General features: G+C 46.7%; 1 protein-coding gene across 1 annotated transcript; it reads left to right on the top strand.

Annotated features, from left to right (window-relative positions):
• Positions 1–350: 350 nt before the first annotated feature.
• LOC311238735 (calcium-activated potassium channel subunit beta-2-like) lies at positions 351–24,036 on the top strand (the record flags this gene model as incomplete). Its single annotated transcript, XM_084326908.1, has 4 exons — positions 351–443; positions 12,077–12,253; positions 12,556–12,751; positions 23,752–24,036. The coding sequence occupies exons 1-4, from the start codon at positions 394–396 to the stop codon at positions 24,034–24,036; spliced, it is 708 nt and encodes a 235-aa protein (XP_084183034.1). The 5' UTR covers positions 351–393.
• Positions 24,037–25,370: the final 1,334 nt, after the last annotated feature.

The following is a 25,370-nucleotide window of genomic DNA, read 5'->3' as shown; positions in this document are numbered from 1 at the left end:
TTGGACTGTCAAGTGGCTTTGAAGAACAACAGCGGGTCTACATTTACATTTACATTTAGTCATTTAGCTGACGCTTTTATCCAAAGCGACTTACAAGTTCTGTACGACAAGTCATCAGGAAGGGCACAACTCTATCAGCTGAGTATCAATGTTCAAGTGTTGAGTGCTACGGTGTAGGTTAGTATATTAGGACAAGTGCATGACAGTAAGGTTAGCTAGGGTTTGATTTTTTTTTTTTAATTCTTGGGAGTTTTTCCAAATGAACAATTTTACAGCATTTGTTTGTTTGTTTTGTGACAGATACACAAACATTTACGATCCTTTTGCAGGTCTTTTCAACAATCCTTCCGCACCCCTTCAGTGAGAGCAGCGGGACGAGGGTCAGCAGGGAAGATGTTCTTTGTGGGAGCCAGAAACGCAGGAGCAGCAAGAGCTGAAAGGAGGTAACAGGGTTCATATATTCAAGATTCAAGATTCAAGATTCAAGAGTTTTAATTGTCACGGCATACAGGTATACAATGAAATGCGGCTGGTTATTATTATTATTATGCATAGTAGTAAAGACATATTAGCATAGTAGGTAGTAATATAGGCAAGAAAGATTATTTAGTAGCAAAGTGCATGATAGTATTTATTATTTTCATTTCAGATGTTGATTGAGTATAGTATTCTATTCTATCTCCTCTCTGTCCACCTGTGTCGCTAATATAATTTCCTTGTATCCACAACAATTACAGCATGTCTTTTTTTTTTACCATGCATATCTTGTGTCTTACCTATTTTATTTTTTCTATGTTTATTTTTTTCTATGCCTATTTTATTATTGTATTTTGCACAATCAATGCGGGCATGACCACCCGCATTTCACTGTATGCCCTGGTAAGTATGTGACAAATAAATAAACCTCTTGATTCTTGATTCTTCTTGACGTACTGTCATCCCCATGGGTGCTGCTTCGATATGATGATCGATCCCATGTAGAAAACGTGCATACAGATCTCACAAGAGTTTTTAGATATGGTTGAAATCCATAATTGACCATAATAGGGCTACCGTGCCAATAAGGAAGTCAATGGGAGGTAGGGGACATTTGCGAAGGTTTAAACCAGTGGTCACCAACCCGTCGATCGCGATCTTTGAGACTTTCCCTGTAGATCTTTCCCTGACATTTTTATTTTTTTAGATCTTTCCCTGAGAGTCCACATTACAGTTCTACTTTTGTTTTGATGTGAAAAGTGATGCTGCACTTAGCACTGACTGCACTTAGCACTGACTGAGAAAGTACACATTACAGTTTGTTAGATTGTGATCAAACTGGCCAGTATCACGTCTTCGTCTGTTTGGCTCTCCATCCAATTCCTCTGCGTTGTGTACTTTTAATGGTCCTGACGTCTCCGATACTGGTAGATAAGATCCTTATCTTCCCCCATTAGTGCAATCCATAAACCATAATACTCCTCCACTTCCGTAAGAATTCGACACTTCGACAACGTGAGATACCTTGTGAGGAAAAGCGTTGTTTTATTTCTCTAAACAGAAACCTCATAATCAGATGTTATCAGATGTTATCAAATTGTATCGTCCTTGAAGAGTCTATTCTAATGATCTTTCGGTGTGTTCAGATTGTCCTTTTGTGATTCAGTCCAATAGTGTTCAGGCCTGTTCGTTAGCCTAAGACCATCCTCGTGGTAGCCGAAGCTACTGATGTCGTGCCATTCTTCCTCCCCCCCCCCCCCCCCTCTCTCGTGATGAGAGGAGAGAAGGTCCTCTGTGTGATCTCAGTCCTACTCGCTCTCGGTCAGATTCTAGTCTGCCTTACACCCGGAAACACCGTTCGATTTATAGATGTTCGTCGTCGCAACGACGGCCCCGCCTTCTGGTTGTCATGCGACGTGTTGTCATGACAACTGCATAACCTTTAACACTAATAAACTCACGTTTCATTAAGATGAACCTCTCCCTCCTGGGCCTACAGTACACTCTTATCTGTGTTCTTCCAAGGAATGCAAAACAAAACACCCTCGCTGGCAGTGTATTCAATCCGCTGGTCACCGTTCTATCACCGTCTCCTGCTTCCATGCACATTTCGATCTACCATTTTAGCTGTGGTCACTCTCCCCAATCTATACATCACATACATTGAAAAAGCACCGTTTTCTCTCAATCCCCCCTTGATTCTTATCACCCCTCAGAATCATAAGACTACTTGGTTTTTCAATTAATTATACACAAAAATAGACTCATAACAATTAGGGCCCCGCCGTCTGCTGTTTTCCTTTTGTTTTCCATTACCCGCATCACACCCAAACCAGAAAGGATAAACAACGGTCATGGAGGAGAGAGAGAGAGAGATAGAGAAAAACACAGATTGCAACTTTTCAAACGACACACCTAAACCCTTCGGTCCCCCTATCAGGTACCCCACGTCCAAATCAGAGCGCTCCCTTCCCTCTCTTACAGTACACCTCCCATCTCGGGCCGGTCCCGTCTTCTAGGCAAGGGCCCCTTTCAGTGACGGCTCCTTTCCTGAGCTGGTCCCCCCTCCAGGGCGCGGTCCCCTAGGCAAAAATGGCTCCCCTGGTCTGCTACTGCTCAGTGTCTCTGGCTGTCCTCTCCACATCTGCTCCTCCACCGCCGCCGTCTCCTCTCTCTCGTTGTGGATGATCTGTGTACCAGGCGTCGGTGCCTGGCCCCTGCGGCTTCCTCCTCCTCCAGTCTGTCTCCTGGTCATCTCCATCGCTGTCGGTGTCATTCCCCCCTTGAAAGCAGAAACACAACACCGGCAGTTTTTCTGTACACTCGACCCTGTGTTTTCTATTAGTCTACCGTGGCTTTGGGCCTGCAGCTCGTTCTCTATATATTTTTTTCCTCTGCAAGCCCCTATTTGTTCTCTATTAGTCCCCCACCTTCTCAACACCCATATCTAATCCTACAGGGCTGTTCCCTGTTTTGTTGTCTTCCGGCGTGACACCAGCAGCTAAACGATACCCACTCGGCGCTCTACGTTTGTCCCACGGGTGACCCCCAGCGCGCGCCAGTTCTTTCTGGTGACGTGTCCCCTCAAGACTCTGCCTATTTATTAGGTGTGAGAAGGCCCCACTGGAATTCAAACTCCCTCTTTATTCAATTATTAACCCATTCAAATAACTGCACCATCTTTCTGTGCAATTCTTATTTAATCTCATTAGATTCACTATTGAATCACTCCCCCACTCCGCCACTAGATGGTAGTACAGGCCTCTATCTAAATATTCCCCCATGGGTAATGAAAACTCCCCAGCACTACCCCCCCTCCGCCACTAGGTGGCGACCTACTCCTCCTCCATGGTGTTTTAGTTGACGTGTCACTTCCTGGTTCTTTATCTGTTGTTATCTCCTCGTGGTGCTCACGGCCATTTTGACTCGCTCATAATGGCTACTCTCTCACAAACAAAACGAACGCTGCCCCTCCTTCCAAGGCCTAAAAACACTGCTGTTTTCCTCTCTTTCCTATCCATTATCAGGGGACGCTTTCTCAGACTAATACTCTTGCCTGATCGGACATAATACACACTGGTACAATCTCCTTTCGACTTTCCTTCTGTTATGAAAACAGTCCCGCCATAACAATTTTTCGATCTGATTCAAGCGCCCCCCCCCCCTTTCCTCATCTCGCATTTACCCTCCTTAAACCAAAACTGTGCAGCCTGCCTCGTTTGCTTTTCATTCTCTGTAGATAACACCCTCGATTTTCACCATGGCTCTCTGCTCATATTTTGCTTTCTTTCGTCATCTATGACTGTTTTGGTTCCCTTTCAGATAACACCTTCGATTTTCAAAACAAAACTGTGCCGCTCTGCTCTGTCCCAAAACACACTATTACAGCTCTCTGTGTCGAACTAGAAATGTTTACGTTTATGGATTCACTATCTGTTCGTTTTTATTTGGCTTAAGATCAAAACAACCGTGTGCACAGTGAACTCACATTTTTGATCGGAGCGCTGTTTCCCCTACAGCGCTGGTTCGCCTCCTGACCGCGACTCGCCGCTCTCTCCCAGGGCTGACCGGCCTTGCTTCGATCATGATTCTCCCACACATTGATGACTGTTGTCCACTGTCGCCCCATTATTGAAAAAGTCTTTATCCGTTGTTCTTATCTCTTGCTTTCTGGCTGTCATCAACAACCAACTGTTCCCGTTGTTTTAATCTCTTGCAAATCCGGGTCACGGCACCATCTGTAAGATTGTGATCAAACTGGCCAGTATCACGTCTTCGTCTGTTTGGCTCTCCATCCAATTCCTCTGCGTTGTGTACTTTTAATGGTCCTGACGTCTCCGATACTGGTAGATAAGATCCTTATCTTCCCCCATTAGTGCAATCCATAAACCATAATACTCCTCCACTTCCGTAAGAATTCGACACTTCGACAACGTGAGATACCTTGTGAGGAAAAGCGTTGTTTTATTTCTCTAAACAGAAACCTCATAATCAGATGTTATCAGATGTTATCAAATTGTATCGTCCTTGAAGAGTCTATTCTAATGATCTTTCGGTGTGTTCAGATTGTCCTTTTGTGATTCAGTCCAATAGTGTTCAGGCCTGTTCGTTAGCCTAAGACCATCCTCGTGGTAGCCGAAGCTACTGATGTCGTGCCATTCTTCCTCCCCCCCCCCCCCCCCTCTCTCGTGATGAGAGGAGAGAAGGTCCTCTGTGTGATCTCAGTCCTACTCGCTCTCGGTCAGATTCTAGTCTGCCTTACACCCGGAAACACCGTTCGATTTATAGATGTTCGTCGTCGCAACGACGGCCCCGCCTTCTGGTTGTCATGCGACGTGTTGTCATGACAACTGCATAACCTTTAACACTAATAAACTCACGTTTCATTAAGATGAACCTCTCCCTCCTGGGCCTACAGTACACTCTTATCTGTGTTCTTCCAAGGAATGCAAAACAAAACACCCTCGCTGGCAGTGTATTCAATCCGCTGGTCACCGTTCTATCACCGTCTCCTGCTTCCATGCACATTTCGATCTACCATTTTAGCTGTGGTCACTCTCCCCAATCTATACATCACATACATTGAAAAAGCACCGTTTTCTCTCAAGTTCTACTTTATAAAATGCTAATTGTAAATATGTTTGTCAATGTTAATAAAATGAGAAAGTCCACATTACAGTTCTACTTTTGTTTTGATGTGAAAAGTGATGCTGCACTTAGCACTGACTGCACTTAGCACTGACTAAGGAAGTACACATTACAGTTCTACTTTATAAAATGCTAATTGTAAATATGTTTGTCAATGTTAATAATATAAGAAAGTACATATTACAGTTCTACTTTGACGTTTTAATGTTGGACCAAAGCATTGCATGTAATTAGAATACAGGCAAATAAAAGTCATTTAGTTTAAAGTACAATCTTGGCTGGGCGGAGATTGCGTTCGTCACCAACCCCGGAGACGCTGGATTCGCCTGTTCGAATCCAGCTCACAGCTCCGGGGTTGTCACCAGCTTGGCTGGCCGTTCACACTAATACAATTGGCAGTATTAGAGGGTGGGAGAAGCTGGCGGGGTGGGTCCGGGTCGTTGTAAATAGCGACTCCTTCTAGTTCGGTCGGGGCGCCTGCTAAGCGCGGATAGGATCTAAGGGCGGTAGTGTGATCCTTCCACACGTTACACGCTCTCAGTGAGAGTCCGCGCTGCCAGGTGAAAAGAAGCGGTTGATTGGCTAGACGTGTGTCGGAGGAAGCACGTGATAGCCTCCACTCTCCCAGACCGACTGTGGGGGGTAAGTGCGCAGCGACCAGGAAGGGGATTGGGAATTAGCATAACAACTAACATTGGGATGAGAGAAAAATCTGAGGAAAAAGGAGGGGGAAAAAGATATATATAAAAAAAAAAGAAAAAAAATCTTGGCTGTCTTTTTCTCTCAACGCTTCAATAGATAGATCTTGCCTTCACCAAAAAAAAGTGATCTTGGGCTTAAAAAGGTTGGTGAACACTGGCTTAAACTATATCTTAAATTATGGCTATGGGTCTAAAACACCCCTCGCTTATCAATGACTTGCTTGCAGTCAACATGTACGAAATGGATTGTTTTTTCATTGGTACATTTCCGTTTTATACCGTTTTGAATACGAGTATAGTTTTGGAGAGTTCTAGTAATTCCAGAGAAATTCCGCGATAATAGCTCTTTAGTGGAATACACAAAAAAAAATTCGGCTGATTCATGAATCGTTTTCAAATAAACGCTAGATTATCGATCGTATATGTGTACTTATGCACGCTAGAGAGGTGGGCTGAAAAATCGATTATCCATGCCGTGCTTAGCGCTAACGTTACGCACACACACACACACACACACACACACACACACACACATGTTGTGATCGCTGTGAAAAAAACATCTGATTAACCCAAAACTGGTAAAATAGAGTCCTTACCTCACATCAGATGTTCTGCAAAAAGTTTAATCCAATTCCTGATCGCCATTCCAAATATTGATCGCGTTTATTGATCCAACGTTATAGTCCAAAACACATCATCGAAAGCTGCTCCCAGCCTCCCCAGTGAATGTGGTAAAAGATACTGCTTGCCAGAGAAGGGAAAACCCCGGACCAGACTTTTTTTCTGATGCACATGCCCACCCAATCCAATCCAATGATGTGCAATACCATCCGGGAGACGATAGGCGGCGGTATTTGCCCTTTTCGAGCTCAGACCCATTCCCAATGATAACGTCAGGCTGGATGAATGAAAAATGTATGGATATTGCTAATAAAAAAAATAACGATTAAAAAACGAGTTTTCTCGTGCCTTGGCACTCAACGCATGGCGAGTTAAAACGAGTGTCGTTGGCACTCAATGTGTTAATAATATCACTAATATCACAATATTTATAGCTTTTATATGGTGTTTAGCACTGCACCGTTTAAGTTTATGGTTGTCTCATATGTTTATTGAGTTTTTATGAGGTGTACACATACATACACACACACACACACCCCTTATACAGTAAAACATTATTTATTTTTTCATAGTCTATCGCAGTTCTCCCGATGTTCCTGTCAAAAATTCCCAATCAGGTCTCTGACATCAAGGCCACCTAATCATCCCTCCCCACTTAATTGGCTGATATCAATCCCTGTCTCCTGAACCGTTCAGCCATTGTGTAGTGTGATGTGTGCCTGATGCCATTGAGCCTGCGTCCCAAAGGTTGGGCGCTACACAGTGGTGGTGAAGGAAGCAATTTCCACCCTACATTGAGTGTCTAGAAAAACACTATATAAATACAATGATCATTCATTCATTCATTATTCATCTGTACAATGCTTGTGAAATAGCTGTATTCATAACCCAATATTCAAAACACATGAATAAGTAGTCAGTAGTACAATCTGGCTACACAGGCATACAAACCCAGCACCTCATCATCCTAAATATAATTAAAATACATTAGAAGGTTGGATCAGGCGGCTGGGTGACGCAGCGGACATTGCGCTCGTCACCAACGCAAGAGACACCGAGTTCGATTCCGGCTGTCTGCGTTGCCTCCGGCTTGGGCCAGCCGTCATACTAAACTCAATTGGCAGAGTTAGCGGGTGGAAGTCGATGGGTGGTAATCTGGACGTTGTGGACAGCGACTCCTACAGGTCGGTTGGGGGACACCTGCACAGCAGAGACAGGAAATGGCGGGGGTAGTGTGAGCCTCCCACACGTTACACCTCGCCAATGAGAGTCCGCGCTGGCAGGTGAAAAGATGTGACAGGCTGCCTCCACATGTATCGGAGGGGACATGTGATGCAAGGCTTCTATCCTCCCTACAACCGGCCAGTGGGGGGCATATGCGATCAACGTTCAAGACAGGGGAGGGGAGAATTGGCACAGCGAAATTGGGATGGGAGAAAATAATTTTTTTTTTAAATAATAATAAGAAGAAAATATAAAAAATAAATAAGAAGGTTGGATCAGAGTATACCCACCTCCTTCAGCAGTAATGACCCTGTTATTTCACAACCATGACACGTTAATAGATGTATAATGAATGTGTTATGACCCTGTTATTTCACAAGCACGATACGTTAATAGATGTATAATGAATGTGTTATGACCCTGTTATTTCACAAGCACGATACGTAGGGCTGACCTTCAAATTTATTTTTGGAATTCGAAGGTTCGGGGCCGAGATTCGATTTTAATTCGAAGCTTTGAGATAAAAAATAATAATAACAATAATAATAAAAAAAAAATGTATGTTGTGTCTTAGACAAACGAAACACTTTGCTTTCATGAAATATTGTAAGCCGTCATTTGAGGCTTTATAAAAGCAGCACAATGAACACAAATCTGTCAGTGCCGAGTCCGACCTCATCTTAACACTTTCTTCGCCAGGCTTATGTACATCATTATACCATCCTCTGCCAGCTCTATTTGTCTATGGAGAAGTTCCCCTTCTTTGCAGGGCTATAACTTTTTAAATTGTATTGCTAAATTGACATTACTATGGCCCATTCAACATCAAGTATCTATTGTTCAGGGTGTAGCAACGTTATACTTTTTCATTCACATATTCATACTAAAATACGGTCTAAAGTATAAGTATGTTTTTATCGTGATTTATAGCCCTAAATGCATTATATTGATGATTGTATACAGTTTGATAGCGATCGGCGCGAGATAAAAAAATTCAAATGGACGTGCTTCTAGAAGTTACTACTTATCATCTGATGTTGACCGGATGGGGGGGGGGGTCGTTTATAATTCCGTGGCCAACGTTAGATGATTCATCTAGTGTGGGTGATATGATCATTAGAGCAGTTTGTATCAAACACGTTAAAAAAAAACGCTGAAACTCACAGTAGCTTCCTCGTAGCGTTGGGCGATGAGCGTGGAGCAAAAATATTCCTATTATGGGATGTTGAAATATGCGATCCATCTCCAGGTTGTATAATAGTACATACGTCCAAATCATGTTGTTTATCGAGTTATTGGTAACGGATTGCTATCCATTGTGTCTAGCTCGAGTCCCGGGACTATTAGCGAGTGATCGGATCGAATTGGAATGAGCACCAACTTCCGTTTCCGGTTTCCGGTTTGGGCGATCCGCCGATCGGCCACCAGATGGCGCTCTTGAACCGTTGGAGAGTTGAGAGGGGATCAACAGTAGATCTCAAGTCTCCGCGGGAGAAATATGATTGCGATCACAGATTTTTGAAATATTGATCTCAATGACGTGTTACGGCGTCATTGGCAGAATTAGCATGGCGGGGAATGACGAGTTTAGGCGTCCTTGGCGGGGAAAGTGTTAAATAACAAACAGAGTTGATTTTGTACCAAAAAATATATATAATAAATAAATATATATATATATTTATTTTTTAATATATTCAAATTTTATTTTCATATTCGAATCCCATGCCCATCGAACGAAGCTTCGAAGTATTTAAGACAGCCCTAACGATACGTTAATAGATGTAATAAATAGGGCTGTCAGTTTATCGCGTTAATTAGATTAATTAATTACACAGCAATTATGAAAATTAAGTCAATTATTTAAATTTTTTTTTATATAATTTTTTTTTGTATCTCATTCATTCCATAAGAATGTAGAATACACATTTACAGACTTTTTTTTTAATATGGTCCATTTGCATGTTCTTGGTATCTGATTCTAGGGACATCTATGAATCTCAGGGAATGTATTCCCAGTGTCAGAAATACTGTGGGCTAGAGCCACAAAGAATGGATTGCACGGTGCAAGTTGCACCCTTACTTACAATTCATTATGAATTGAAAATGGGGGACCCTGATGTAAACAAGACGAAAGTCTTTCTCTGGTCTGCATCCCCTTAACACAATGGGGATGAACAACGGAGATCTCCGTGTTTCGATTCCACCCGTTGTGGACAGAAGCACGGATAAATCCGTGGCAAGTTGTTATTGCTTTTATTCCATATTAATAACCTATTCAAGGTTGCCGAGCGGCACTGCAGATTTACCCTACTCTATGAATTCGAGAAGGTGCAATACCGGCCAGATCCTCTTAGGGGCGCTATCGCGATAATGCAGTGTGCCCTGTGGCTGAACGGAGCAGTCTTTTTTTTTTTACTTTCAATGGAGATTTCAGTTAGCAGGATTCTAGATGTGCAGCATGTAGCTTGGATTACGTTTTGCATCGCAGATTTCACCATGCAATAAGGGGATTTATCATCAGCCAATGGACATATCGATCTACCAGATGGCGATCGATAACGGGGAAATGCTCAGGGGGATCCCACTGGACCACGGTAAGATCTTTTTCACGTAAAGTACATCCCGATCGGGCCTTGTTTTGATAGCCATCCAGGCGTTCGGCCTATGAGGCTAATGAGGCTAACGCAGTTATTGGTAATCAATAATCAGAAACGACGTCCCCCGCCCCCCCCCCCTTTCATGCATACATGCGTGAGGATCGTGCCGATCATATCCAGTTTGAGTTTTAACTGGAGCGTATCTATAACCGAAATGCCATTGGATTTAACGTTATTAGCTATTAGCCCATTATCTCGGCTTCCAGGAAATATACTAGACCAAATCCGGTATAATGCTTATATTCACGGCGCTATAAAATGAGAACGTATTGATGATTTTTTTTTCCTTTAAGCCATTTTGAAGGGACGGTTTATGGTCTCAATTCACAATGAGAATGGACAGATAGCAATACTATAAAGTATAGATTTAGCTCTACAAACAGCCCCATGTCTGTTTACATTTCACGGTCCTCTTGAGATTAATTAGACTCATCCCAGTGGCCGCGAAAGTGTTAACAATTGTGTGTATTGAGCCGTACTGTATTGTACCCATTCTGCAATCTGTTAATAACATTTTCATTCAATCAATCAATCTGCGCGGTGATTGATTGAATGAAATTTTTATTTTGAGTAAATTGTAATGAACCAAATGAGAATATCAATACATTTTTTGTAATATTTGACTGTGAATAACACCATGCTCAAATTGACCAGACCTGAAAAATCTAAGCAAATTAATAGATGGAAGATGATTAAACAGAACTTACGTTTTTTTTTGTATTTTATTTTTTTATAATTTTTTAAACAAACACATAAACAAACATGACAACACATGATAAGATATACAAGCATTAGTTGACAGTGCACATTCAATGAAATCACCATTTAGTTAATTGTCTTATACAGGATATACCCTTAATACCTGTTATCTAAAAACCTACACACATATGCTCTAGCTCGTACCCCCCCCTCCCAGACCCCCCATTGGATAATCCATCCATTATCCCTCGCTCCTAACAAGACACTACCATTATATGCTAGCTTTTATTTTCTCCACCACTTCTAACCACAATGTCATTTTGGATTCATTGAGACCCAAAATTCTTGCTGTAGATATTTCCTGATAGATCACATCGAGATATGTAATAATCCAGACCTTTCGGCACATTTTTTCCGGTTGGAACCATCGTGATGCTATCAGCTTTTTAGCCACTGTGATACCAGATAAAACCAATCTCTTTAGCTGTGGATGTACTGCACACTCAAAAACATCATTCAGCAGTAATACAGAGGGGTGTACAGGTATATTCCAAGTTAAGAGATTTGATAATTGCTGGGTCACCTCTTTCCAGAATATCTTAACTGGTGGGCAGTCCCAGTACATGTGCATAAATGTCCCCTCGTCCCCATTTGTACATAAGGAGCATTTGGAGTCTTGTATAAGACCCATTTTTTTCAGTCTTATAGGAGTCAAGTATGTCCTGTGAATATAGTTAAGATTGATTTGTTAATGGTCCGGGTTCCTTGATGTATAAACAGACGGTTTTGTAGATACAGTACTGAATTCTGCCATCCGGACACATGCTATTTGAAATATGATTATAGAATATAAGGCATAAAATGGTTATGCGATTAAAATGCGATTAATTAGATTAATTAATTACAAATCCTGTAATTAATTAGATAAAAAAATGTAATCGCCTGACAGCACTAGTAATAAACCATCACACTACAAGGCCTGGAGTAGAGAGGGTCACATCTTCTTTCTTTTTGTTTACTTTCCTCCTCCTACCTCCTCTCCTCCCCCAGCAAGTCAATGTACCAGAAGTTCCGAGGTGAGGGGGACGTATTGGACAAGAGGAAGACTGTGACAGCTATGCAGGCAGGCGAGGATCGAGCCATCATCCTGGGTCTGGGAATGATCATCTTTTCGGTCATGATGTACTTTGTCTTGAGCATCAACGTACTGCGCTTGTACACAGACAGGTACAACGCTGCTCACGATGCATTTCAGCCACGTGTCTCACTTTGGGTATTAAAATATAATTTTCTCAGATGTTCTAGATGTTTTATTCACAAGGTGAGTTTGTTTTAGAATGCTGTTGCAATGCCTTCTCCCCTCCATCTAGAAATGTATAATGAGGAAAGTGTGACCCAGAACCACCCCGATCCCATTCTGTAACAACCCTCGCCACAAGTTGTTGTTGTTGTTTTCATAGCATTCCTTTTTTTCCTTGCATTTATTCAATTCAATCGTCGTTGATTTCTTCACACACACACACACACAGCGTTTGGACAGAGGAGGGGGTGTGTGTCATCCTCAACTCTACCCTCACGGCAGACATGAACTGCTCCTATAACTGTGGAACAGACTGCTGGAGAATGTCCAAATTCCCGTGCCTGCAGGTCTACGTGAGTGTCAACGGCACGGGGCGAGTCAGTCGCTTATCCCACAACGAGGATTCGCAGGACGCCAGCGCTGAGGTGAGTGCGACGTCAGAAGGGGAAATACTGGGAATTACGGAGCCGCTTCAAATATTGACACGTGCTGGCAGATGTCGCACGTTGGCCTTGGTACCTGATTTAGACTAACACTGGTCCCAATAAAATGCTCCCAGATAGGACCTGGAATCTTTTCTGGTCGTGTTAGATGGACAGGAATAATTCTGTTGATGGTCCAATACATCAACAGTTATCAACGTGTGATCCAGTGACCCCCAGGGTCCTTGAGGCCCAGAAGAATGGGGAATTTGTGTATTTCACTGCTTAGAACGTATAGCTCAATGAGGGAATATATGAAAATTACTATTCAGGTTCCACTGTTATCTCCCCATCTACAGTATGGGCAGCTATAGAATTCTGGACTCTATCATATCTAACAACCAAAATATTATCAGACAGGGTTCCCAGAGACAATCTTGTCAACTGGGGCTCCTTGACGTGAAATAGGTGTAAAGCACTATGATACATAAAGGTATATGCATGCCTGGATTACTGAGGCAGGCCGGAGGCCCAGAGACTCTGGTGTATATTAATTGGATCATTTCACAATTTCAAATGGTGTTTAACCCTCACTACCAAAGGGTTAACCCTTTCACTGTGACAATACAGCAGGTTAACCCTTTCACTGCCACACAACAAATGGTTAACCCTTTCACAACCACACTACAAAAGGTTCTATTTCATTCTGGCTCCGCTCAGCGTCAGTCTGCACTGACTTCACTTCGTGCACGTGCACTGAATAAAAAATTCCACAATGTACCTTTACATCCCAACATTCGTCTGGCCACACCCCTATCCGCTTACCTTCATAAGCAGGTGTGTGGTCACCTACTCGCCTCCTTCTTCACTTTCACCACAAGGAAGTGCCTTCGGTAGATCCCACACTTGACGAGGTTGTTAGCTGAAGAAAGTTGAGACGTGTTTACATTTTTTCTTGCTTTTTTCTTCTCATATATTTAGAAAGAAAAAAGCTAAGTCATAATGTCTACTTCGGAGGGTCGCGCTCGCAACGCCACTCTTCACCAGCGGTTCTCCATCGCCGCCTCTGTCGTGCGTCTTGGAGCGGGGTTGAGGCCTCTCTCATGGTCGGCAGCCACGCCCGGTAGGCGTCCGATGGGTAGTTTGCCTCTCCAAGGAGCTGGTGCACCAGTGCCGTCTCCTGTGCGATGGCCTGGTTCCGGCTCTGGTTCCTCTGCTTCTGGGGAGTCGTCCACTGTTGGGCGGCCGGCGCCTTTGGTTGCGGGGGATTTGAGACGCAAACATTTTGCGTCAGCTCGCTCCCGTCGCAAGATGGTGGCTTGCAGACGCGAACGGCCTGGTTTTGTTGAGTTGCTGGAGCCGGATGAGGATGCGTCTGTCTCTACATGGCCGATGGAAACAGAGGACTACATGATAGAGGCGGACGGGTTCTTGTTTGAAGGCCCGGTGGAGACACTGGAGGGGGGTGAGATGTCTCCTTGGGGTTCCTCGTCCGCAGATGTTGGGTTAGAACCTCCGACTCGGCGGCGGGATGCCCTGCTATCAGCCACATCAGAATGTGGCTCCTTAACCAGTAGTCTGCTGCATGTGAGGGACGCGGGCTCGGAGGGGGAAAGTATGCAGGGGGAACTGCATGCTTTGTTCCCCGAGCTCATGGCGGCGGCGGCAGTCGCAAAAGGGCGTGCCGCTGCCGCAGCCACTGCCGCAGCCACTGCCGCAGCCACTGCCTGTTCCTGTCCCTGATGATCTCATAGGTCATCTATGGCAACGTCTCCCGGTGAGAGGGGTGGACGTTGTCTACCCATTTTTCCCTTCAATGGCGGCCTACGTCCGTCAGGGCCAGGTGGTCTCCCACATCATGGGCCTTACTCCTGCCTACGTGCAAGTCACGCGGGTGGTGGGTTTGGTTGACGGCATGAAGGAGGGCGTGCCATGGCTTGATAGGCCGATGGCGGCGCTCCTTTGTCCTGAGGTGGTGTGGGAGCCGTTACGGAAGCCGGTTCCCCAAGGGAAATCGGTGAGGCGGTTGGCGTTTTGGAGCGACCAGTCATTTATCTCCGGGACACAATCTCTAGCTGCCACTTCCAACATCGTGCAGCTGGCGAGATTCATGTCCGGGGATATTGACGGGCGGCACGGAGCTGACTGATTTACAGCATGGTCAGCTCGCCCAGTCGGCAGGAGCCATCCTGCATCTGATTCAGCCGCAGGCTATAGCCGCTGGGAAAGTGCGCGCCCTGGCCACTCTGATCCAGCGCCACCTTTGGCTAGAGCAGGCGCGTGTGCCGGAGAAGAAGAGGACTCCACTTCTGACGGCACCCCTCTCCGAGGCTGGACTATTCGGGTCGGCACTGCAGCTGATGACCTCAACCTGCAGGGAGATGCAGGAGGAGCGCTCCGTGCTCCAGCCTCATTTCCCCCCGCCCGATGTTGCCGGTGGAGTCAGACGGCCACCGCGTCGTCGAGGTTCCTTTGCCGTGGCCGCTGCTGCTACCACCGCCACTGCTGGACCTTCGGCGAAGAAGGCCAGGAGGAGAGAGGGCGCCTCCGCCACTGCAGCCGGCCCATCTACGCCCGGAGGTGACAGTAGGGATCGTCGAGACCAGCCGCCGATCGTTTACCGTCCCTCCGGGGCTCCACGGGGTGGAAAGCCCTGAGCGGCTCGTGGCAGGCGTCGCTAAATTCATTGACTTTTTCCCTCTGTGGTCCCCCCCTGTTCCCTTCCCGGCCCCACTATGATTTTGTTGAAAAATAAAGAGTCCCTCCTAAGGAGGACCTGTATTTTTTGTTAACAAACTGTGTGTTTATTCACCAAACATATGATGGGGATGCAACGTGTGAATCTTTCGCTAGTATGGGTTTGATAGGAGGGCTAGACGTTACTTTCATGTTAGAGCTTAAGCAAGGCCTGCAGCCTAGACTCGGTTGAAAAAGGGTTTTTTCTGCCTCGACCTGAATCTCCACATAAAGGTAGAGGTTAGTTGTGTGCTCTGTTGCTTAAACAGTGATATTGAGCTGCAACACTATTGTGTTGGTTTTCAGTAATGCTCGTATGAAAACGTACCGCGGCTCAGCCGCTCTCTCTCTCTATCAGATTTTTCTGTGTCTTACAACATAGATACGGGTGTCGGGTTCACAGACACACAACTTGGCCTTGCTATAAACCCTGTTCACAGATGTGTCTGTGGCTAGCGTGCATTGGATTAGCTTGCACTATTCATTGACATTGCTACTGAAGGTATCATATGGCTGTTGTTGTCATATGCGAGGGTTGGGCTTTGCGAGGGGGTACCGGATAAACCCCTCCTTCCCTCTTCTGATTCGTCAGGGGGTTTCTGAGACTCTTTTCATTCGGTCAGGGTCAAGCTGTTAGGCAGCTTGGCACGGGGGGGGGGGGGGGGGGTTCCCAGACTCCGCACCTATCACAGGCGATTGAGTCTTGGGTTTCCCCCCGTCATAGCAAACGTCACTAGGCACGTTTCTATTGGACGACGGCTTCCGTGAGTTTAGACCCGTATGTAGGGTCTGTTGTTGTCAAGTTGTCGGGGCAGAGCGTAGGAACTTACTGTTCTACTACGCTCGATATACGTGTAACTTGAGTCGGTTGGTCACATGACTCAATGCTACCGTGACTTTTCAATCTATGGCTCACGTGGGAAGTCGGCCACCGCGTCGTCGAGGTTCCTTTGCCGTGGCCGCTGCTGCTACCACCGCCACTGCTGAACCTTCGGCGAAGAAGGCCAGGAGGAGAGAGGGCGCCTCCGCCACTGCAGCCGGCCCATCTACGCCCGGAGGTGACGGTAGGGATCGTCGAGACCAGCCGCCGATCGTTTACCGTCCCTCCGGGGCTCCACGGGGTGGAAAGCCCCGAGCGGCACGTGGCAGGCGTCGCTAAATTCATTGACTTTTTCCCTCTGTGGTCCCCCCCTGTTCCCTTCCCGGCCCCACTATGATTTTGTTGAAAAATAAAGAGTCCCTCCTAAGGAGGGACTGTATTTTTTGTTAACAAACTGTGTGTTTATTCACCAAACATATGATGGGGATGCAACGTGTGAATCTTTCGCTAGTATGGGTTTGATAGGAGGGCTAGACGTTACTTTCATGTTAGAGCTTAAGCAAGGCCTGCAGCCTACACTCGGTTGAAAAAGGGGTTTTTCTGCCTCGACCTGAATCTCCACATAAAGGTAGAGGTTAGTTGTGTGCTCTGTTGCTTAAACAGTGATATTGAGCTGCAACACTATTGTGTTGGTTTGCAGTAATGCTCGTATGAAAACATACCGCGGCTCAGCCGCTCTCTCTCTCTATCAGATTTTTCGGTGTCTTACAACATAGATACGGGTGTCGGGTTCACAGACACACAACTTGACCTTGCTATAAACCCTGTTCACAGATGTGTCTGTGGCTAGCGTGCATTGGATTAGCTTGCGCTATTCATTGGCATTGCTACTGAAGGTATCATATGGCTGTTGTTGTCATATGCAAGGGTTGGGCTTTGCGAGGGGGTACCGGATAAACCCCTCCTTCCCTCTTCTGATTCGTCAGGGGGTTTCTGGGACTCTTTTCATTCGGTCAGGGTCAAGCTGTTAGGCAGCTTGGCACGGGGGGGGGGGGGGGGTTTCCCAGACTCCGCACCTATCACAGGCGATTGAGTCTTGGGTTTCCCCCCGTCATAGCAAACGTCACTAGGCACGTTTCTATTGGACGACGGCTTCCGTGAGCTTAGACCTGTATGTAGGGTCTGTTGTTGTCAAGTTGTCGGGGCAGAGCGTAGGAACTTACTGTTCTACTACGCTCGATATACGTGTAACTTGAGTCGGTTGGTCACATGACTCAATGCTACCGTGACTTTTCAATCTATGGCTCACGTGGGAAGTCGGCCACCGCGTCGTCGAGGTTCCTTTGCCGTGGCCGCTGCTGCTACCACCGCCACTGCTGGACCTTCGGTGAAGAAGGCCAGGAGGAGAGAGGGCGCCTCCGCCACTGCAGCCGGCCCATCTACGCCCGGAGGTGACGGTAGGGATCGTCGAGACCAGCCGCCGATCGTTTACCGTCCCTCCGGGGCTCCACGGGGTGGAAAGCCCCGAGCGGCTCGTGGCAGGCGTCGCTAAATTCATTGACTTTTTCCCTCTGTGGTCCCCCCCTGTTCCCTTCCCGGCCCCACTATGATTTTGTTGAAAAATAAAGAGTCCCTCCTAAGGAGGGACTGTATTTTTTGTTAACAAACTGTGTGTTTATTCACCAAACATATGATGGGGATGCAACGTGTGAATCTTTCGCTAGTATGGGTTTGATAGGAGGGCTAGATGTTACTTTCATGTTAGAGCTTAAGCAAGGCCTGCAGCCTACACTCGGTTGAAAAAGGGGTTTTTCTGCCTCGACCTGAATCTCCACATAAAGGTAGAGGTTAGTTGTGTGCTCTGTTGCTTAAACAGTGATATTGAGCTGCAACACTATTGTGTTGGTTTGCAGTAATGCTCGTATGAAAACGTACCGCGGCTCAGCCGCTCTCTCTCTCTATCAGATTTTTCTGTGTCTTACAACATAGATACGGGTGTCGGGTTCACAGACACACAACTTGGCCTTGCTATAAACCCTGTTCACAGATGTGTCTGTGGCTAGCGTGCATTGGATTAGCTTGCGCTATTCATTGGCATTGCTACTGAAGGTATCATATGGCTGTTGTTGTCATATGCGAGGGTTGGGCTTGCGAGGGGGTACCGGATAAACCCCTCCTTCCCTCTTCTGATTCGTCAGGGGGTTTCTGGGACTCTCTTTTCTTTTTTATTTTTTTTTGGTCTTTTTCCCCCTCCATTTTCCTCCGATTTTCTCCCATCCCAATGTTAGTCGTATGCCAGTTCCCAGTCCCTTCCTGGTCGCTGCGCACTTACCCCCCACAGTCAGATCATCTGGGAGAGTGGAGGCTACCACGTGCTTCCTCCGACACACGTCCAGCCAATCACCGCTTCTTTTCACCTGGCAGCGCGGATTCTTATCGAGAGGGCGTAGCGTGTGGGAGGACCACACTATCCCCCTCGAGTCCTATCTGCGCTTAGCAGGCGCCCCGACCGAACTGTAGGAGTCGCTGTTTACAACGACCCGGACCCACCCCGCCAGCTTCTCCCACCCTCTAATACAGCCAATTGTATTAGTGCAGACGGCCAGCCAAGCTGGTGACAACCCCGGAGCTGTGAGCTGGATTCGAACAGGCGAATCCAGCTCACAGCTCCGGGGTTGGTGACGAACGCAATCTCCGCTCGGCCACCTAACCGCGTTCTGGGACTCTCTTTTCATTCGGTCAGGGTCAAGCTGTTAGGCAGCTTGGCACGGGGGGGGGGGGGGGGGTTCCCAGACTCCGCACCTATCACAGGCGATTGAGTCTTGGGTTTCCCCCCGTCATAGCAAACGTCACTAGGCACGTTTCTATTGGACGACGGCTTCCGTGAGTTTAGACCCGTATGTAGGGTCTGTTGTTGTCAAGTTGTCGGGGCAGAGCGTAGGAACTTACTGTTCTACTACGCTCGATATACGTGTAACTTGAGTCGGTTGGTCACATGACTCAATGCTACCGTGACTTTTCAATCTATGGCTCACGTGGGAAGTCTCTCTGAGGAGTTCCGTCTCTCCTCTGTGGTGAGGGTGGCGGGATGTAAAAATGTAAACAATTTTTACCCTCGGCTGCGTCACGTGGGATTCATGTTAGTCTGTGTTTCTTTCTTTTTTAATAAAAAAGAGTGGAGAATATGAAGCACGACAACCTTCTTGTCGTTCTCCCAGGCGCCTTGAAGGATCAATGTGGGGTCTGGTTAGACTGTCCATTGATATGTTTTGGGTCCCGACGCATACATAGTGCTGGCTCGGGGTGTTTCTGTTAAGAATCATGCGGGAGGCTAGTACGCCTTGGTTGCTTGTTATTAAAACAGCGTTTTTATAGGGCAACTGGGATGGGGGATTTTTTCTGGGTCTCGACGGATTCTCGTTCATATCTGGGGGATGTTAACGGAATAGATCAGAACATAGGTAGAGGGGTCTCACGCCCTTGGGGTGGGCCACTGAGCGCGGTATAAATAGGACCGTCTGGGTGGCGCCCTCTTTTCATGTTTTAGATCAACACGCATACCTGCCCCCTCTCCTGGAGTGGGCATGTCGGCGTGGTTAGGGCACGGGACTGGTTCTGGTCGCGCTGGTCCAGGTCAGTTAACCCGTTGTCCGCCGGGGATGCAGATCTGCTGTTCTGGTACCCTGAGGGACTTGTGCTTTTTTCGGGGGGAAAAATGCCGGGTCGGCCCGGGTGTCACGGGGTTAGGAGTTATGGAGACCCTTTGTTGGGTACACGTTGTACCTGGCACTATTATAAGGGGCTGGTTCTCCTTTCTTTCGCTCCTCTCTCACGCATGGCGAAGAGGGGACTGTTGGGGTGGTCTTCTGGACCTCCTCTGGTAACCCAGTGTGCTTCCCGAGCCGCCGGGCCCGGTCCGAAGTAATGTTTAGTTGAAACCGTAGGCCTGGGATAACCCTTTTTTCTTGAGGGGTTATAGGAACAACCACCGTATGTGGTACCAAGAGGGTGGTTGATTCCCTGGTGTGTTGGAGCAGAGTCAACTCCCGGGTTACCCGGTTGAGTGTGCCCCTGCACGTTCATGACGTCTGCCAATCGTGTCAGCCTTCTCTGCCTCGACCCCTCTGGGTGGGGGTTTTTGATGGAGGCTTTGTCATGGTGCGCAACGCCAGCATACGCCCCTTCCGCCGGGGGGGCTGTTTTCAGTTGACCCCTTTGGCGCCTGTCTCGTCCGCAGTGCTCCAGGCTCGGGTCTACAGCCTGCTGCCTGGTTTCCCCGGTGCGCTGCCTGCTTCCGTTGGTTAACTTTTTGAAAGCTTTATGGCCATGCTGACTGCTTGTGTTGCAGGGTCAGTGTGCCAGGCGGTGTACTAATGGGGGGAAAGGGCCCGCTCTTGCAGGGGCCCTGTCCGAATACGCTGGCGATGTGGGGGGCGGTGTCACTAAGTGACCGCCTGGTGGGGTCTTGATGCCTGGCATCATTGACCTCTCCGGGCCCCCCTTTTTTCCAGGGGATCCAGTCCCTTTAGTGGGTCTGGGTCTTCCTTCGCGCTCCGCTGCTACGGCCTTGCCACGGGGTTGAGTTTGCTCTTGACCCCGTGATTTTGGGGGCAGTAACGAGGGTTGTTCCTTCCGTTCGTTCCCTGGTGGCATGCGGGTTGTGCGTGTGCGTAGTCGTGGGGTCAAGCCACAATCTGCTCACCCTGTGCGTTGAGTTGCTTGAGTTCCTCTTCACACGGTCGGATCCGTCTCCCTCCCGTCCTCCAATAGGGAGGGTATCCTCCATTAGGGAGGGTCGGGGGGCTCGGTCCTCCCCGGTCTGATGGTTGTGGGGGGCCTCAGCGGGGTACATTTGTCGAGCTTCTGGCTTCCGCTCAGCTCCTCTTGTGCAGACTGACGCTGAGCGGAGCCAGAATGAAATAGAACGTAAGGTTATGTATATAACCAAGTTCTATGAATTCTGGTGACGCTCAGCGTCAGGACGCCACTGCGGCCCTTGATCTCACCTTGTGGTGAAAGTTTGGGAAGGAGGCGAGTAGGTGACCACACACCTGCTTATGAAGGTAAGCGGATAGGGGTGTGGCCAGACGAATGTTGGGATGTAAAGGTACATTGTGGCATTTTTTATTCAGTGCACGTGCACGAAGTGAAGTCAGTGCAGACTGACGCTGAGCGTCACCAGAATTCATAGAACTTGGTTATATACATAACCTTACGTTAACCCTTTCACTACCACACTACAGACAGTTAAACGTCTGTGGTAGTGAAAGGTTGAATGAATGAATGAATGAAAACTTTATTAACAGATTGCAGAATGGGTACAGTGCAGTACAGCTCAATACATACAATTGTTAAGGGGATGCAGACCAGAGAAAGACTTTCGTCTTGTTTACACCAGGGTCCCCCATTTCCAATTCATCGTAACATATATGACATACATGACATACAGATAGACAGTACTGCTACATCTATACATTTATGACATACCAGATTTGCAATTACAGTACTGTATTTGTGATACAAAAAGAGTCCAGAAAGAAAAGAGTATATACATTAGGCGTAGAAACTGTACATTGGATTGGGTAGGTGGGGGTGGGACTGTACATTGGAGGTGGTTGGGGGGGGGTGGGTAGGAGTGGGGGGGGGGGGTTGGGTAGGAGGGGTGGGTGGGGACTGTACATTGGAGGTGGTTGGGTGGGTGGGGGGGGGGGGGAGGGGTGGGTGGGTGGGGGACACTGTACAACTGTACAAACAACACTGTACATTGGATTATTGACAAGACCATACTTGGTAATTTACTGTACATTGGCGGGGGTTGTGTTCGGACATTTACAGGGGCCAGTTTCGAGTTGTAGTCTCCCTTAGGTGTTTTTTGAGAGAGTTTTTGAAAGTGGGTAGTGATTCACATTCCTTTACAGCTTTGGGTAGGGCGTTCCACATTGATGTGGCATAATTGCGAAACGTGTTTAGTCCCTTGTTTGAGCCGAATCTGGGTTTAACATGATTTGTGGAGCTCCCTCTGGTGTTGTGATCGTGGTATTCACTGACCTTTGGGAAGTATTTAGTCATGTACATGGGTACCTTGGTCGTGTAGTGTATCTTGTAGACCAGGCCCATTGCAAGTTGCTGTACTCTGTCGTCTACTCTAAGCCATCCTAGGTTGTCAAAGTGGGCAGGGGTGAGGTGGGTTCTAGGAGTAAGGTCAAGCAGTAGTCTGACCAGTTTGTTTTGAGATGTTTGTAATTTTGTTTTTAGCGCCTTTGAGGTGCTTTGGTACCATGAGGTGCAAGCATAGTCGTAGTACCCTTGAATGAGTGCTCCTGCTAGAGTCTTCAGGGTATTCTTGTTTACCAGTGAGGAGATCCGGTACAAGAAACGAGTTCGTTGGTTGACTTTTTTTATTACATTGGATGCCATTTTGTCACAGGAAAGATTTGCCTCTAGGATGGAACCCAGGTAGGTAATATCTTCTTTCCTTGTGACAATATTGTCACCCACTGTAACTGAGAAGCCGTCGGTCTTGCTGAGTTTGTTATTTGAACCGAAGAGAATGGACTCTGTTTTGCCCATGTGTAATGATAGTTTGTTATCAGCGAGCCATATGCAGATTTTGCTTAGTTCTGAGCTGAGGGTTTTTTCAACCTGTAATTTGTTCTTGTCAGAGACCAGCAGGGCTGAGTCGTCCGCAAACAGGAACAAGTTGCAGTCACAAGCTGACGACATGTCATTTGCATAAATTAGGAACAGTAGCGGACCTAGTATGCTTCCTTGTGGAACACCACAGTTTACTGTGAGGGGGGGGGATAGGGTACCGTTTACCTCCACCATCTGCTCTCTCCCCTCCAGGTAGGATTGCATCCAGCTCACTGATAGACTATCAAAACCAATTGCTTTTAGCTTGTCAATCAGAATGGTGTGATTGACAGTGTCGAAGGCCTTTTGTAGGTCCAGCATGACCATGCCGCAGTATTTGCCCGCGTCCACCTCTTGTTTGATGTGGTCGTTTAAATAGAGAAGGCATGTGTCAGTGGAGTGGGATGTTCTGAAGCCAGATTGGAATTCGTAGATTAGATTTTTTTCCGCAAGGTATTTTTCGACCTGTTCGTATACAATTTTTTCCATGACTTTCGAGATGGAGGTAACCTTCTGTAGTGTGGTAGTGAAAGGGTTAAAGTCCAGGGGCCCCGATTGTGTCAGATATTCTTCACCAAAAGGCAATAGAAATTAGTATTACAGAGCTGTTTATTGAAAAGTCTTCCTCCCAGGGGAGCATGCACTTTCCAGGGGGCCTGTAGCACTTTCTTGCCCAGGGGCCCCCTAGTGGCATGATGCGGTCATGTCTACCATGTGTTATGGTCCTTTGTCATAAACAAACAGTGTGAACTGCAAGTATGACTGGTTGTCCTTGAACTAACGACGGTATCCGCCACCTCTCTACCCCCTGCAGTGTTTCTACGTGCCCAAGTGCCAAAGGGACAGTTTCCTCATGCACGCCGTGGTCGCAGACATCTCCGAGCGTCTGAAGGTGTACCACCAGGTGCCCTGCTACTACGACCCCAGTGAGCAGCAGGAGAACGTGCTCCTGACCCGGCTGTACGGCCAGAGTGCCGTCTTCCACTCGCTCTTCTGGCCCTCCTGCATGCTCACGGGAGGAACCCTCATCATAGTGATGGTGAAACTCACCCAGTACCTCTCCATACTGTCCGAGGAGATAGGGAAAAGCAAGAAGTGAACATGCATGCAACGGGGGAGGGGATAGGGGGCAGCCACTCATGTGGAGCCGGTGATGGACAGACGACGTGAATGGGATTGTTTCAACCAGATGACCCCGCGGTGACCTCAACTTTCCCCTCTCTCTCTCTGGCGGAGACATTTGGAACAGCTGGCTTCCTTTCCACAGCATGCAGAGGATGTGGCTGTCTTTAAAAGTGAACTGAATGTTCCAAGGCTGCGACTGTTTATGGTGTAACCTCAGTGGTCGTTAAAATGGAAGAGCATAGCTGACATCATGCATGTAGTTAAACAAGCAACACATTGTTAGGTTTGGTTTAACCAGGAGCTCTGTAAATGCCTCTTTCTAAAATCCTAAATTCTGCATACCGGTGAGTACGTGCCTGTTAGCCCACATAGGCAATGATACCAAGCTGTAAAATTGTCCATAAATGTGTTGTGTGTTTTTTAGATAATGTTGTGCAAGTTTAGGGTTCAGGTAACTCCCAAGATCAGTACTCTCTCCCAGAAGCACACAATTAAGTGGTATCATTATATCTCCACTTAACCCTCGAGTCAACCTTCAAAAAACCCACTACCTGTCCAAAACTGCGATCTCAGTAAAACATATCTTTTTCATGTATTTTTCTTCCATGAATATCATTATTAACTTCAGTCCTCACGATACATATAGAATATTTATTCATTTTCAGGATTTTAACCATTTAGTAAATTAGGGTTAGGGTTACCCTAACCCCCTAACCCTAACCTGTCCAGTTATGCGACTAGGGTGAAAGTTGTGACACTTGTTGTTCACACGCTTAACACTATGGGTGCCGGCCAGAAATCCGGAAAATGACTGTGGATTGCCAGCGCTATTTGTCTATGGAGAAATTCCCCTTCTTTGCAGGGCTATAACTTTTTAAATTCTATTGCTACATTGCCATTATTAGGGCCCATTCAAAGTCCTATATGTATTGTTCATTGTGTAGCAACGTTAAACTTTTTCATTCACATATTCATAGTAAAGTATGGTCTAATGTATAAGTATGTTTTCATCTCTTTCTGCAGCTTTCTCCAGAACGTGATATATAGCCCCAAATGCATTATATTGATGATGAAATACAGTTTGATGGCAATCGGGGCGATATAAAAAATGTCAATTGGACGTACTTCTAGAATGATCTACGTATGATCTGATGATGACCGGATGGGCGGGGGATCGTTTATAATTCCGTGGGCAGCGTTATATCATTCATCTAGTGTGGGTGATATGTTCATCATAACAGTTTATATGGAATACGATCAAAAATAACACTGAATCTTACCGTATCCTCCTCCCGCCGTTGGGCGATG

Source organism: Notolepis coatsorum (genome assembly GCF_963971535.1).
Source record: "Notolepis coatsorum genome assembly, chromosome: 13".
NCBI classification, from domain to species: domain Eukaryota; kingdom Metazoa; phylum Chordata; class Actinopteri; order Aulopiformes; family Paralepididae; genus Notolepis; species Notolepis coatsorum.
Note: the sequence above shows the minus strand (reverse complement) of the source record. Positions and strands in the feature narration are given on the sequence as shown.